Raw genomic sequence first — 16,965 nt, forward strand, 5'->3', positions numbered from 1 at the left:
ATTGAAGTATTTCAAATGTTAAACTTGATTTTTTTTCTTAAAAGAACACATTTTTAAAATTTTAATTTCAAGTGACTTGAACAGAATTAATTAAAATAATGTTTTTCCTTTACCAGGACTTCAAAAGACAGTTGAAAACAGTGACATTTCGGTGGCAAGAAAATCAAATGCAAATTAAAAAGAGAGATAAAATCATTGCATCCCTTAATCAACAAGTGGCTTTTGGAATCAATAAAGCTACTAAGTAAGTACAAGGTTTTTTTGTTTGTTTTTGTTGTTTGTTTGTTTGTTTGTTTGTTTGCAGGTCTGGAGATGGAACCCAGGGGCATTTGACCTCTGAGCTACACCCCCTGCCCTATTTTTTATTCTTTATTTTGAAACAGGGTCTCACTAAGTTGCAAAGCACTGAGTAGCTTAGGCTATCTGCAAACCATGATCCTATGGTCTCAGGCTCCTGAGTGCTGGGATTACTCCCATACCAGGCTTGTTTTTTTTGATAAAAGGGAAATTCTTATCTGTTTAATTTAATTTAGCCACTAGGTGGCATTGTAACTGCACAGTAGAAACTCCTAACAAGCCTGTAGTTGCTTAAAAACCAACCAAATTTTTTCTTTGCCAACTAGATTGAGAAGTAAGCAACTGTTTACTCTATATAGCAAGTTTTGTACTGATTGAATAAGTGTGAAGATAATAGAATTACATGAGAAGGATAATTAATTCTCAGGTCAAGACTCTGTAAAACTGTGATCAATGACTGGCTGTTTATTTACAGCATATGATAAGTGCATTTTCCAAAGACACCCATGGAATCAGTTGAGTACTTTTTTTTATGTTAGTCTCTGAGAGTAATTGTTTTCTAAGCCCGAAGAATTAAAAACAAAATTCATGGAGACTTTTTTCATTTCTTCCAGTTTACTTACTCAATCCAAAAAAATCTGACTGACCTAATAAGGAAAAATGAGTGACCTGCTTTAGTCTTCTTCTTTTTTTTTTTTTTTTTTACTATTGCTGCCTCCAATATATATGTTAAAATAGTAGCATAGTTTATAATACATTATTTTACAAAACAGGAGTACTGTAATAGATCAGCCACCCTTGATATCCAATTCAAAATCCCTTGCATTTTTAAGAATGCAAATAGGAAAAATAGATAAAATACAGGGAATGTTTTAGAGTAAGGAGTCCCAGATACAACTTATAAAATTGCAGAAGCACTTGATAGCATTTTAGGTCTTAAATTTTCTCCCACACTTTGTATCTTGAACATGAAAAATGTTTTCCAAATGACTATATGTCGTAGTTTGGGTACCAGAATTTCATTTGCCAACACCTTCAGACTTGTCTCTTTTGGAGTAAGAAAGATCCTTTAAGGAGGTAAAGGCCTTAGAAAGCTTGGGTAAACTGAGCTGACTGCAATCATGTATTTTATTTATCTATACTTCAGGATTTAAAACTTTGTCTTTAGAATGGAAGGCAGTAATCAATTCAGAAATATGTCATATTAACATTACAAATCAGAAAAGCAATTCTGTCAGTGCAGATGAGCTGCCGCTCCTATTCAATCTAAAGATATTTCTCCTCAACACTGAAAGCTAGCCCATGTACACTTATGTTAAGACTGCTTCAAACCCATTCTAGGGAGTTTATCATCTTAAAATGGAAGTAATGAGTGCCTTTCTCATTTTATTATGACAACAAAAGCAGCCACACACAAGGAGCATTCAACATTCAGCATTCACCAAGCATCAGCACCCTGTGCATCGGAATAATTATGTAAGGCTCAGGTAAAAGATACCAAGATTTCTGAGGTTTTCATTATGAAATAATGGACAGTATGCGTTAACATGTGAGAATTGAAATCACTTATAACAGATGAATATTTAGGTTCACCAAGATATAGCAGCCACCTTCCTCATAGCTTCTTGCTCTTAAATATCTTGGATATAACAACTTAAATATCTTGGATATAACAAATATAGTAATACCCCAAAAGAATGAAGATGAAAACATATTGTCGAAAAACACTGGAAAACAAAATGACAAATTTTCTTATTGCCTCCCATATATATCCCAGTTAGGGTACTCCAGAAGCCTCCAAACTAGAATTTCCAGTAAGCATAGGAAGAAAAAAAAAAAATCCAAGGAATTTCTATTTCCTCTGGCCAAAGAATCAAGAAAAGGAAACTTTAAAAACAGGAAACCTTTTTTTTTTTTTTTTTTTTTTGGTGGTACTGGGGTTCCTGGAAGGCTACACTCCCAGACCTATTTTATACTTTTTTTTAAAATTTGAAAACAGGGTCTCTTAAGCCAGCACGGCTGGCTTCGAACCTGCATGATCCTCCTGTCCGCCTCCCAAGCGCAGGGATTACAAGCGTGTGCCACCACGCCCGGCTCAGGAAACCTTTTTGACAGTAACCAACCTATTTTAGTAAAATAACAAACACTCCTATACCACTTATAGTAAATACTCAGTATACTTTGATTTACCTACCTGACAAAAGTAGGAGGCATATCCAATTTCCTAGTAGGGTATTGTTAGCAATACTGAGAAGGGAGCTGATTTTATTATTTTATTTACTTATTATTAGTTCTGAGGATTGAACCTAAGCAGCTGATTTTCTAATCTCCATGAAGCAGAAAGAGGTTATTCCTCTGCTAGGTTGTCAGTGTAGTCCAGCTGGGAGCTGAGCCTTTACCTCTCTCCAGTATCAATGAGACTAAACAAGGCAGTTCAAGGCTGGACAAATCAATACTAGGCATTATCATTCCTTCACCCCATGGAAAGCTAATTCTTGGCTAATTGGTATTCCATTTTACCCCCACCCCACCCTTCTACCCCCATGGCAGAGAAGCAAAACAGGAAACTTTTGCCCCTACTCTGTAATAAACAGAGTAGATAGGAATCCTTTTTTTATTTTTTTCTTTCCTGGTGTTATCAGGACTAGCCAGAAGCTAACTAAATACTCCACTTAGGGGCACAAAGGCTGTGGAATTTGGTGCCTCTCTCTCATGGGAAGGTATTGATGGGGCTCAAAAGGGAGCCTTACCTCTCATCTCTATTGAGGAGGTATGCTTTAGTGCCCACTTTTTCTGAAGTTCTGTTAGTAGAGCACAAGGTGAAGTGGAGCATGCATATCCATATGGCCCTTATATTACATCTCAACATGGGTACTGTGCAAAAAACAGGAAGATTAAATGGAACTCAGAGTCATTATATCCAAAATATCTAAGGTGTAATCTGATATAAAATACTCATCATAGCAAGAACCAGGAAAATCACAACATGAAAGAGAAAAGGCCAATAAATTGCAATATTAAGACAATTCAGATGTGGGAAGTATCTGACAATGATTCTAAAGCAACCATTGTAAAAACTCATAAAATTGAATTTTCTCAAAACAAATGAAAACCTAAGCTGGGCATAGTAGTACTTGCTTGTAGTCCTATTTACATAGGAGGTTAAAATAAGAGGATTGCTTGAGCCTAGAAGTTCAAGTTTAGGGTAGGCAACATAGTAAGAATCCTTCATTTCAAAAAAAAAAAAAGCTAAAAGAAAAAACCTAGAAAATCTCAGATCATGATAAGTTATAATAAAGAATACATGATGTTATAAAAACTAGAAAAATAATTATAATTAAAAATTGCTGGACATAGTTACTAGTAGAGTGAAGATGACTGGATCATTGAACTTGGAGACATTATGAATAGAATTTACATTATGAATAGAATCTGAAGAGGAATGAGAAAATAGATTGTTGGGGAGGGGTAAAAGATAAGAGTATTAACAACCTTTGGGCCTAGGAAAAGAGCTAAAGTCCTTATCAAAGTTCAAGAGGAGAGCAGAGCGAAAGTAGACTAAAAAAGAATGTTCAAGGAATAATGGGAAAATCTCCATACTTTATAAAATACATAAATTTACAAAATTAAGAGGCTAAGAAAAAAAAATCTTGAAAACAGAGTGAGAGAAATGTTCCCCTTTAAACACAGAGAATATATTTCAAAACCCCCAGTGGATGCCTGAAATCAGTTAGAACTGAACCCTATGTGCATGTTTTTTTCTCATACTTACATACTCATGATTGTTTATAAAAGTAGATAGAGATATTAGTAAAATAAAGTAGATCAGTTATAATAATTATAATAAAGTTGCCGGCATCACTAGTGTGGATTTTTGAGACCATTGTTAAGTAAAATAAAGGCTACCTGAACACAAGCACTGCAATACCAAGACAGGTGATCTGACAACTGAGATACGTAAGTGAATAATGGGTGGGTAATGTATACATTGTGAATGTGCTGCACAAAGCAAAGATTCAGGTCCTCACAGGGCTGAATGGGAAGATGCAGGATCTCATTACACTACTCAGCATGGTAACCAGTTTAAAACTTACAAATTGTTTATTTCTAGAATTTTCAACTTAATATTTTAGTCCATGTTTGACCTGGAATAGCTGAAATCAAAGAAAGCAACAGCATAGATAAAGGGGGATTATTCTAACCTATGTTGGAACATGAATTTGAATAATAGCAGATTTTTCATCAATAATCATAATTTCTGAAAGGATTGAAGGAAGGAAAAGAACAGTTAATCTTATATACAGCAAAAAATTCTGTAGGAAGTAAGGGAATGATAGCCTTAACCAAAGAAAAAGTATTAAAATTTATTGCTATCAGACTTTAAAATGTAAGTATAGGAAGGATTCTTTCATTTTTTTCTTTCTTTTTTTGTACTGGGGATGAAACCTAGGGATATCTACCTCAGAGCTACACCTCCTAGCCCTATTTTGTATTCTGTACTTTGATGCAAGGTCTCACTAAGTTGTGGAGGCCCTCACTAAGTAGCTGAGGCTGCCATGAACCTGCAATCCTCCGGTCTCAGTCTCCCAAGTACTGGGATTACAAGAGTGCTCCATGTTTGGCAGGAAGGTTCATAAACATAAGGGAAAATAGAAACTTGGATTCTCAGAAAGGAAGACTAACCAAATGAATAAAATGGGAAAACTAATTTGTTCTAATTTTACTAATTCTTAAGTCATAATACCATCTTTAATAGTTGGAGTTTGGAATGTCCCCTAAAAGGCTCATGTGTTGAAAGCATGTCTCCAGTGTAGCTCGGTTCAGAGGTGGGGCACTGTGGAGGAAGTAGGTCATTGGGGGTATGGCCTGGGGAGTTCCTATGTCCCTGGCTGCATCCCTCATCCCCCTCCTTTCTCCTTCTTACCACCATTACTAAAGGCAACTTTTCTCTGCCATATGCCCTGCCACCACAGTTTCTGCCTTGGAGCTTGTTGACTATGGACTTATTAACCTCTAAAACTGTGAGCCAAATAAACCTACCTTCTTATTATATTCTTGTCAGATATTTTGGTCACAACAAGAGAATAGCTGACTAAAAGATCATCTCATGCCGAATTTAACATATGTAGAGAAAAAGCAATAATATAATTTAAAAGTGGGAGGGTAAAGGGAGTTAAATGAGATAAGATTTCTACATTACACTTCAAGTAGGAAAAGATGGATACCAGCAGATGGTGATTAATTATGCTTGTGTATATATGTATTTTAATATCTAATTCAACCACTGAGAAAACTATGCAAAAAGATATAATTAAAAACACTAAATAAGCCAGGTGTAGTAGTACACACTTGTAATCCCAGCATTCGGGAGGGAGGAACACGGTTTACAGACAGCCTCAGCTACTTAGTGAGGCCCTCTGCAACTTAGTGATACCTGGTTTCAAAATAAAGAATAAAAAATAGGGTAGGGGTGTAGCTTGGAGGTCGAATGCCCCTGGGTTCCATCCCCAGACCTGCAAAAAAAAAAAGTACCTTGAAAGTATAGAGCAATGGAGGAGATCTCAGGGAGTGTAGAATGGAAAATTAATAAGGGAAACAATTCCACTGATGTTAAATACAATCTCAGTTTCATGTGTGAGTGAGGAGAGGAAGTAGAAAGGGAATCAGAGGCAGGCTCAACAAGTTCTGGGTTGGATGTATGTCCCTATAACCCAGAACTATGTTATAACATGAAACTATAATTCATCAATAAAAGTATATTTTAAAAAAAGCTAAGGGAAACATAAAGGAGAATAATGCCAATGCATCTCTTGGTATTCAATTTTAATATTAACCAACTCTTAAGTAGCCACAAATAAAGGTTATTAAGTTGCTTGGTATATCTTTCTATAGACTTTAGCTCCTATTCACTAACTAAACACAAGTTATGACATTAAATGCATTTTACTCTGTTAAAAATAGAAGTTAAAGCCAGGCATGGTGGCACATGCTTGTAATCCCAATCCTTGGGAGGCTGAGACCAGAGGATCATGGTTCACAAACAGCCTCAGCTATTTAGTGAGACGCTTTGCAACTCAGTGAGACTCTGTTTTAAAATAAAGAATCAAAACTAGGGGTAGGAGTGTAGCTCGGAGGTAGAATGTCCTGGGATCCATTCCCAGTATGGTTAAAAAAATAGTTATGAAAACAAAAATGAAGGAAACAAAATAATAAAATTACAGACTAAAGCCCTAACATATCAATAATTACCTCAGATGTAAATGGCCTAAGTATACCAATTCAAAGACAAAGAGTAAATATATATATTTCAATAATATGCTATTTATAAGAAACTCAGTTCAAATTAACATAGGAAAGTTGGAAGTAAAAGGATAGTCAAGCCGGGCGTGGTGGTGCATGCTTGTAATCCCCGCGCTTGGGAGGCGGAGACAGGAGGATCACGCTGGTTCGAAGCCAGCCTCGCTGGCTTAAGAGACTCTGTTTCCACATAAAAATGTTAAAAAATAGGTCTGGGAGTGTAGCCCGTGGGAGTGTATCCCGGAGGTAGAAGGGCTTCCAGGAACCCCAGTACCACCAAAAAAAAAAAAAAAAAGGATAGTCAAAAATAAACTATGAAATCATTAGTCAAAACAAGCAGGAATAACTATGTTAATATCAGATAAAGTGGACTTCAAAGCAAAGAAAACTACTGGGCACAAAAAGGGACATTGCATAATGATAAAAGAAATCAATCCACTAGGGATATAAGAACCTAAAGGTGTCTGTACCAAGCATCAGAGCCTCAAAAATGCACAAAGCAAAATCTGGTAGAAGTAGAAGGAGAAAGAAAAAAATCTGCAATTATAGCTGATGATTTCTAACCCCATTCTTAGTGTTTTATGGTACTACCAAACAGAGAAAAAGCACCAGGATGTAAGAGACTTGAACACCAATGGGATCTAATCTATATGTATAGAACATTCCATGGGGTGACAATACTCTCAAGTGCCAATAGGAAATATACCAAGATAGACCATATTCTGAGCTATAAAACAAACTTCAGAGTTGAAAATCATAGAAAACATTTTCTGGGATCACAGAGGAATCAAGCTAGAAATCAAGAGCAAAAGTATAGCAAAGAACCTCCAAATATATTGGAATGACATGTCTAAATGATCCATGCAGCAGAGAATAGATCTCAAGGGATTTGAATTACCTTGAAAATGCAATATATTAAAATTTGTTGTACATAGATGTTTCAGCATTATCACTGCTGCCACCCAAAATATATGATGATCACAACTAAGAAGAAAAATTTATTTGTTCACAGTTCTGGAGGTTTCAGTTCATTACCTGTGTTACCACCCAAGTAATCCATTAGTCCAACAATGAATGTATCCACTGATGAGATTAAAACCCTCATGATTCAATTATGTCACCTCTGAACATCAAATACACGAACTCTTCCAGGGGGACATACTATATGCAAACCATAACAATGGCTAACATAGTTATAAGTATAGCACTGAATCTACACATTAGGAAAAAGAAGAGTAAAACACTTCAAATAGATAATCTAAACTCTCACTTTATGCCAGGGTCCAGCCCTAGCAAGAGTCGGGGGTCCGCGAGTGGTGGAGTGAGGAGTCAGTGAAGTTCGGCGGAGAAACAGCATACAGACGCAATGGAGAGTGAAGCTGCTCTCTTTATTTTACTTTTTTGCTCTCCCTACTTTTGGTTTGGGCATTATATATATATATATATATATATATTTTTTTTTTTTTTTTGCTACATTCTACTCTTACAATTTTTTTTAGAATTAATACATCAATAAGTATACAAAGAACTAATCAAGGCAAGGTGACAAACAGCCGGTTTCTTTTTCAAGGGAACATTTCCTCTTACAAGCAACCATGGAAAAGATCAGAAGTTTATTATTAACTACTAATATAATATCAAAATAATATCCTATGCTAAGCATTATACTCTGATTGATTTACATTATTGTTTTTTAATCATACTCTCTGATTGATTTACATTATTGTTTTTTAATCAATAGGCACTACTAAGGAGAGGAATGTTTTATACTTTCCCATGTCCCAAGGCTGTGCCTGGGTACCCATCTATTCTGCTGCTGTCCACGTACCCATTGTCCAACCAAAAGGGGCAGGGTTATTGGGGGGTCAGTAGCCACTCTACACTAGCCTACCTCTGATGAAATATGCTGGCCTTTTAGAATTCATGACAGTGGGAACAAGTCTTGGCTCTGTTTTAGGTGTATTGTTAATATTTGCTAGGAAAAACCTGGGGAGGATTGGTTGCCTTTAAGGCTTGTTCTGCTTGTTATTGTCTGAGTCTATAGAATTCTTGCTAGATGGGTCATTTGGAAGTTTAGGTGTAACTCATACATAAATGTTAAAGCTTCAGGGAGTGAATCTTGAATTATTTTAAATAATTTGAAGCCATTAAAAACATAAGTCTCGGGTATCTTTTTGGTAACAAGGCCAATTCCAAAATTCCCCAAATCCCCATGCCTAATACTATTCCTCAGAAGGAAATGCCGCGCACTTGTTCCAGGGAATGTCTGCCGTGCAGCATTCCTGCTAAAACGAGCTTTGCTCAGTTTTAGACTGGGAAGAAGGCACAGTAACTTTAAAATCCTAAGAAAAAGAAAAACTGAAATAGACTTAAAGCAAACAAGGAAAGAAATGGTAAAAATTAGAAATAATGGAGATGGAAACAAAAATAGAGAAAATCCATGAAACAAAAAGGTGTTTCTTTGAAAAGTCCAGTAAAATTGCTAAGCCTCCAGCAAAAGTACAAAATTAAAAACATAAATTACCACCACCCAGAATGAAATAGTGTTATCACTACAAACCTTCCAGACATCAGGAAATTACACTGAGTTGAAAAAATCCTGATCCTCAAAACTTACATACTTTGAAATGTTATTTATTTGCCATTCCTCAAATGGCAAAATTATAAAAATGTAAAAACAGATTAGTGGTCCAAAAGTTGTAAGGAAGGAATGGGAGTGGGAAGTGTTGCTATACATGATCAAAATGATAGGTCCTTATGATGATTGACCTGTTCAGTATCCTGACTGTGTCATTGTCAATATTTTGGTTATGACGTTATACTACAATTTTTTACTGTATTACCATTGGGGAAAATTGGAGAAAAGGTACATGACATTCATTACTTTTATATCACATGTAAATATAAAATTATTTCAAAATAACTTTTCAAAAATACATGTAAATACCTATTAAAATTGTCTTTACTTAATAAGAATTTTATAGGCTAAAGAGGATACTTTTGATGGTTTTAATAAGAGTGTCAGTGAAGAAAGAGCTTTATTGAAGACAAAATAAAAAGCATTGAAGACTAGATAGGATGAGAGGAAAAAATTGGGCATTTAGGCAGAAAGGAATATATAGACACTGTTCTCATATGTGGTTTTGAGCCTTTTTTGTTGTTTAAATCACTGAAACTTTTCAGAGTGTGTGATAAAATATAATAATAATAATAATTATTATTATTATTATTATTATTATTATTATTATTATTATTATTTTGGTGGTACTGGGGTTCCTGGAAGCCCTTCTACCCCCGGGCTACACTCCCAGACCTATTTTTATATTTTTATTTGGAAACAGGGTCTCATAAGCCAGCATGGCTGGCTTTGAACCAGCGCGATCCTCCTGTCTCCGCCTCCCAAGCGCGGGGATTACAAGCATGTGCCACCACTCCCAGCAAAATATAATTATTTCTTAATTATAAATACTGCTTTCTTTTACCTTAGCATATGGAGGTTGTATGGAAGCAAAATGTATTTTTTGTTTAATAATACAGTGTCATTCCTACAGTAAATGCTTTGCAAATACGTGTTTATAAATGTTAACAGATTTATATAAAAGTGACCTATTTTGCATAAACTATAAAAAGTACTTAGTAAATATCAAGAAATTGTTATTAATAAAATTTATATAATAAATGTGGTAGCCAACCAGAGTTAGCTTGAGAACTTTAGATTTGGATAGAAAAGAAAATCTAAGAATCCCAACTTATTCTGAGAAAAATAGCACTGAGAAGTTATGACTCCTGAACATATATAGCTGTTTCATATCTAAGCTTGATAAGAACTATATCTATCTTACTCAATAATATTTAAGAATTCAGATCTTCTGAATTTTCCACTAGCTCTGTCAACTCTTATTGCCCACTCTGCATTTGAACTGAGTAAAATACTGAAATAGTGGACATATACAAAGAAAAATAATATGGCAGTCTTACAACTCTTATTTTAGTCATGCACATAAAATAATGTTTTGGATGTTGCACATGTGATGATGGACCCATATGATTAATGTGTCTAATGACATGATAGCCATCTTGGTTTGTGTGACTACACCCTATGAAGTTTGCACAATGACAGAATCACCTAACATTTCTCAGAATGTACCCCCATCATTGATACTTGACAGTACTTAGCTTTTAACTATGTCTATATATCCCTGTGTGTTACAGTAACAAAGCTTGTATTTTTATTATTTACTTGAGAACATAATCTCTTGTACAGATAGAGATCTTTTTTTTTCATTGCATCTTCAGTCCAACAGAACATTGATTATAAAAAGCTTAAAGCTTTAAGGTAAATAGGTAGTCTTTAAAATCAAGTAATAAACAGTCTAGCCAACATTGAAGTCACTGTTTCAAGAACTTTGCATTTCAAAACATATATTAGCCAAAACTTCTATATATCTCAACATTCTGACTTATCAGAAACTTAAAGACAATATACTTTTTCTATAAGTCTCGATATTGAAGCTAATTAGCATGTTTATATAAAGCCCGGCTATACAATAAGTATAGCAGCACAGGGAGAAACTTCAAATATCATATGATTACGGGTCAACCAAAATTATCATTTGTATTTCTCTTCATAGTTTCTTGAATATTATTTTCTAAGGTCACCCACTTTTTATTTTCTAAATATAAGTTTAGAATTATAAAATTTCTAAAAAATTCTAAAAATTCTAAAACATTATGTACATAGTTTTATTCAATCTTTCCATACTTATACCATATGAGTGACTCCTAAGGTATAATTTATAGTTTTAATTAAAATTCTTTGCACACAGCCTCATTACTTCTATATTAAGGGTCTAATATCTTTGAGGCCTCAAGTCTTTCATAATTTACATGACTTAATATCTTTTTCAGAAACTTAGAGTTCTCAATCACACAACAGGCTTAGAAAATAAGATATCATATCTTGTTTTCTAGTGGGTAAACTAAAGTCTAATGGAGAAACGATTTCCAAGTCACTGAACTGGAATACAAGATAACTCTTCTCTCTGACTTTCTGATTTATTGAGTTAGAACTTAGTTCCCTTTCCACTGAAGTCAGTAAATCGGACATCAGAAATAAGAGATAAATTTCAAAAGAGCTTAAAGGTAAATAGGTAGTCCTTAAAATCAAGTGGTAACCATCATATCTATATCTATCTATCTATATATATATATATATATATATATAATGTTTTGATAGAAGGGGATTTATTAGATTGGTTCACATGATCAGAAGCCAAATAACCACACAATGGCTATATGTGTGCTGTTGAGCTGTAGAAATCAGTAGCTAGCTGCTCAACCCAAGAAGCTAGAGCCTCAGAACAAAAGAAATCAATAATGAAGCTCCTACCTGAGACCGAAGGCCTGGAAATTCCATGAGAATCTGTGGTGAAAGAATTAAGGGGCTGGAGTCCTATGTCCATGGGTGATGACATCTACAGTAGATTACCCTGCTCAAGAAGAACCAAACTTGCCAGGCGTGGTGGCGCACGCTTTGTAATCCCCGTGCTTGGGAGGCAAAGACAGGAGGATCGAGCAGGTTCGAAGCCAGCCGCACTAGCTTAAGAAACCCTGTTTTGAAATAAAAATATAAACTAGGTCTGGGAGTGTAGCCCGGAGATAGGAGGGCTTCCAGGAACCCCAGTACCATCAAGGAAAAAAAAAAAGGAAGAATCTAACTTGAATCTGCTATGATTTCTTCTGCCTTTTGTTCCATCCACAATCAGTGCTGTCCACATTCAGGGTGGATCTGCTCCCTGTTTTTTGTTACAAATGCCAATAAACTCTGGGGGGAAAATACCCTTACAGATGCATCCAGAAGTATCTTAATCCTAGACATTTTTCTAGGTATCTCTTAATCTAATATAGTTAACAATCCAGAGTAACCATCATAAGTATAGTTATTATTTTTCAACTCATGATTTGTGGTCCGAATTATACACAGTTGGTTCCCTTTTAAACTACAGTAAAGCTGTTTCTATTGTGCTAATGGGAAATAATTTCTAACATTTTATGAACCATTTTCTTTTTCTAGATTACAGCGTCAAATCCATGCTAAAGATAATGAAATCAAGAATCTTAAAGAGCAGCTTTCCATGAAAAGGTACAAACTTAGCATTTTATTTTCATTTGGTATACCTTTTCTGGCCTATTTCACTCAAAATGTTCTGACTACAGTACTTATAATTTATCATCCAAACTGAGTATTCTTGAACATTATTTTCAGCAATAACAGTAATCACATTGGGACAATAGATGTAAACTGAAAGTATCCTAGGCATATTGGAAGACATGGTCATCTTAGCTCTGCTTCTAGAAAACTACTGCAAGAGATTTCATCATCATATTTATAATCCCAGGACAAACTAATAGAGACTAGAATTTAGGAGTTATTTCTTTACCCTAATCAATACTACTCGTATGACTGCTTTGTGAAACTGGCCAAGTTTCATTCTGATTCACTTATTTTTCTCTGGGTGATTTTTTTTATGACAGCTTTTTCCTTGAGATCGTAACTCATATAGCATAAAATTCAACCTGTTAAAGTGTATTGTTTATTATTATTGTTGTTGTTTCTAGTATATTTACAGGTATATAGCCTTCACCACCATCTATTTCCACAACATTATTATCACTCCCCCCAAAAAAACCTTCTACCCATTAAAAGTTATTTTCTTTTCTATACCATCTCTGACAAATATTAATGTACTTTTTTATTTTATGGATTTGTCTATTATGGACATTTCATATAAATGGAATATAGCATGTGGCCCCTTGTGGATTAATTTATTTGACTTAGCATAAAGTTTTCAAAATCTCTTCATGTTGTAGCATGTATCAATGCTTACTCTTTTTATGGATACATAAATTCTTGTGTTTAAATATCTTCATCAATTTGATGAGAATATGGCTCATTTCCAATTTTTTATTTTTTGCCTCTTAGGAATAATGTTGTGAATGTTGATGAATAGTTAGATATATGATTTTGTGAACATCTTATTTTTTAAGAATATACCAAGGAGTGGAATTGCTGTGTCACCCATAAACTGTATGTTTAACTATTTTCCAGATAGTTGCACCTTTTAACAGTCCAGCTAACAGCATATGAGAATATTTATTTCTCTACATTTCTCACCAATAGTTGTTAAATTATAAGTATTAATTTTACCAAGTATAGTAAGATGTCATTGTACTTTTGATTTACATTTTTCCAGTGACTTTGTTACATCTTTTTATATATTTATTAATCATCTTTGTGTCTTCTTGGATACATTTTTATTTAAATCCTTAAACCATTTTTTAATAGTGTCTATTTAGTAATTTTTAAGTGTTCTTTCTAGGTTGTAGAAATAAGTTTTTTTACAGATATATGATTTTTAACTATTATCTTTAATTCTGTGGATTCTCTTCATATTTTTGGTATTTAAGGCAGAAATTATTTTGTGCTTTTATTAGTGCATTATAGTCTCACATCATCATGTAAATCATGTTGACAATGACATACATGCACACACTCTTGGTGCCCTCTTCTCCCCATGTACCTTCCTCCCAATACGAAGTACCCAGATTGATGTTGGTATAATTTACATGTATACACATAACATAGTCTATGGTAGTATTTCCATTAATGAACCTGTCTTCCTCCACCCCTACCCTTATATCTCTTCCCTGGCTCCCCTGAGGTTCCTCCTCATCATCTGGAGTATTTCTTGTATCCTAGTTATTCTCTATCCTGCACATATTTAAAAAAAAAAAATGACCCTTTACTCTCTGTGATTGGCTAATTTCACTTAATGTTCTCCAAATCCTTCAATTTTCTTGAAAATGATGTAATTTTGTTTTTTCTTTGCTGAGTAAAATTCCATTGTGTGTATTTCTCATAGTTTTGTAATCCATTCATCTGTTGTTGGATGTCTAGATTGGTTTCTTAGTTTGGCTATTATGAATTATGCTGCTGTGAACATAAGTATGCATATATTACTGTAATTCTCTGGTTTCAACCCCTTTGGAAAGATATCCAGTAGTGGTATGACCAGATCATAAGATGCATCTATTCCCAGCTTTCTAAGGACTCTTCACACTGATCTCCATAGTGGGTGGACAATATATAGATCCCACCAATAGATTGAAGAATGCCTATTTCACCACAGGCTCACCAACATTTATTCTTTCTTATTTGACTTTGTGATTGTCATTCTGATTTGGGTTAGATGTAATCTCAGTGTAGTTTTGATTTGCATCTTTAGTCTGTGTGCCTGCTTTTGTGCCAGTACCCTGCTGTTTTAGTTACTGTGATCTGTAGTATAATTTGCTAGGGTTTTTTCTTTTAAGCTCCTTGTATATTCTGGATATCAGTCCCCTATTAGAGAGATAGTTGGTAAAGATCTTCTCCCATTCTGTAGACTTTCTCTTTAGATTCTTGATGATTTCCTTTGATGAGCAGGAACTTTTTAGTTTACCATCCCATTTGTTAATTCCTGTTGTTGTTGTTGTTGTTGTTGTTGTTGTTGTTGTTGTTGTTTTCTTTTTTCTGAGCTTCTTTGGGGGTCTTGTTGAAGAAGTTTCTACCTGTACCTGTATGTTGGAGTGTATGTCCTTCCTATAACAGCTTCGTAGATTGTAGTCTAACTTCCAGGTCTTTGATTCATCTCAAGTTGATGTCTGTGTAGGGTGAGAGGTGAGTATTTAGTTCCATTTTTTACAAGTGGATAGCCAGTTTTTCCAGCACCATTTATTGAAATAGCTTTCTTTTCTCCAGCGTATGTATTTGATCCCTTTGTCAAAGATCAATTTACTGTAAGTATGTGGGTTTGTTTTTGTATTTTCTATTCTGTTCCATTGGTTTGTGGGCCTGTTTTTGTGCCAGTATCATGCTGTTTTAATTACTGTAGCTCTGTAGTATAATTTGAAGTCAGGGATTATAATGCCTCCTGCATGGTTCTTGTTAATGAGAATTGTTTTTGGCTGTTCTGGGTCTTTTGTTTCTCTATATGAACTTTATGACTGATTTTTCTAGGTCTATCAAGAATGACACTGGTATTTTGATAGGGATTGTATTGATTGTATAGATCACTTTTGGTAGAATGGCTTTTTTTTTTTTTTTTTTTTTTTTTTTTTTTTTTTTTTTTTTAGTGGTACTGGGGTTCCTGGAAGCCCTTCTACCTCCAGGCTATACTCTGAGACCTTTTTTTTTTTTTTATCTACTTTTATTTGGAAACAGGGTCTCTTTAAGTCAGCAAGGCTGGCTTCGAACCTGTGCGATCCTCCTGTCTCCGCCTCCTGCCAAAGATTGGCCATTTTGATTATATTTATTCTGCCTATCCAAGAGCAAGGGAGATCTTTCCATTTTCTAAGGTCTTCTTCAATTTCTTTCTTTAATATTTTATAATTTTCATTGCAGAGGTTTATTACGTGTTTGGTTAGGTTTATTCCTAGGTATTTTATTGGTTTTGAGGTTATTGTGAATGGGATTGTTTTCTGTATTTCTTTCTCTGTGGATTCATGATTGGCAAATAGATAAGATCCTGATTTCTTTAAGTTGGTTTTGTATCTAACTACTTTGTGAATTGATTAATCGGCTCTAGTAGTATTTTGGTTGAGCTTTTTAGGTCTTCTAGATAGAGGCTCATGCATATGCAAGCAAAGATAATTTTAATTCTTTTTCTATTTGAATTCCTTTGATATCCTTCTCTTATCTTATTACTCTGGCCAGAGTCTCAAGGACTATATTGAAAAGGAATGGTGATAGTAGGCATCCTTGTCTTGTTCCTGATTTTATAGGGAATTCATGCAGTTTTTCTTCATTTAATATGATGATGGCTTAGGGTTTATTGTAGACTGCCTTAATGATGTTGAGATATGTTCCGTCAATTCCAATTTTCTGCAATGTTTTTAACAAAGTGAGTGTTGGATTTTGTCAAATGATTTTTTAGCATCTGTTGATATGATCATGTGACTTTTGTTCTCAGTTCTATTTATGTGGTGGATAATGTTTATTGATTTGTGTTTATCAAACCAGCCTTGCTTTTCTGGGATGAAACCAATTTGGTTGTGGTGTACAGTGTTCTTGATATGGTTTTGAATGTTTATAGCTAGTGTTTTATTTAGAATTTTTCATCCATGTTTATCGATGATATTGGTCTGTAATTTTCTTGAGTTATCTTTATTTGATTTTGATATTAATGTGATACTGACCTTATAGAAGGAGTTTGGAAGAATTCCTTCACTTTTGATTTCACAGAATAACTTGTAAAGTATTGAGTTTAGTTCTTCTCTAAATGTTTTGTAGAATTCTGCTGGAATCCCATCTGGATCTGGGCTTTCTATTGCTAG

At 34.5% G+C, this 16,965-nt stretch overlaps 1 protein-coding gene across 1 annotated transcript in view; it reads left to right on the top strand.

Annotated features, from left to right (window-relative positions):
• DZIP3 (DAZ interacting zinc finger protein 3) overlaps positions 1-16,965 on the top strand; it is a gene marked incomplete at both ends in the record, with an annotated part of 111,472 nt that overhangs the window by 55,695 nt on the left and 38,812 nt on the right. Inside the window, 2 exons of the mRNA XM_080696711.1 lie at positions 117-244; positions 12,668-12,736. Coding sequence (XP_080552837.1) covers positions 117-244; positions 12,668-12,736 — 197 coding nt within the window. The remainder of the gene's footprint in view (positions 1-116; positions 245-12,667; positions 12,737-16,965) is intronic.

This window comes from Muscardinus avellanarius, assembly GCF_963383645.1.
Source record: "Muscardinus avellanarius genome assembly, chromosome: 5".
Classification (NCBI taxonomy): Eukaryota; Metazoa; Chordata; class Mammalia; order Rodentia; family Gliridae; genus Muscardinus; species Muscardinus avellanarius.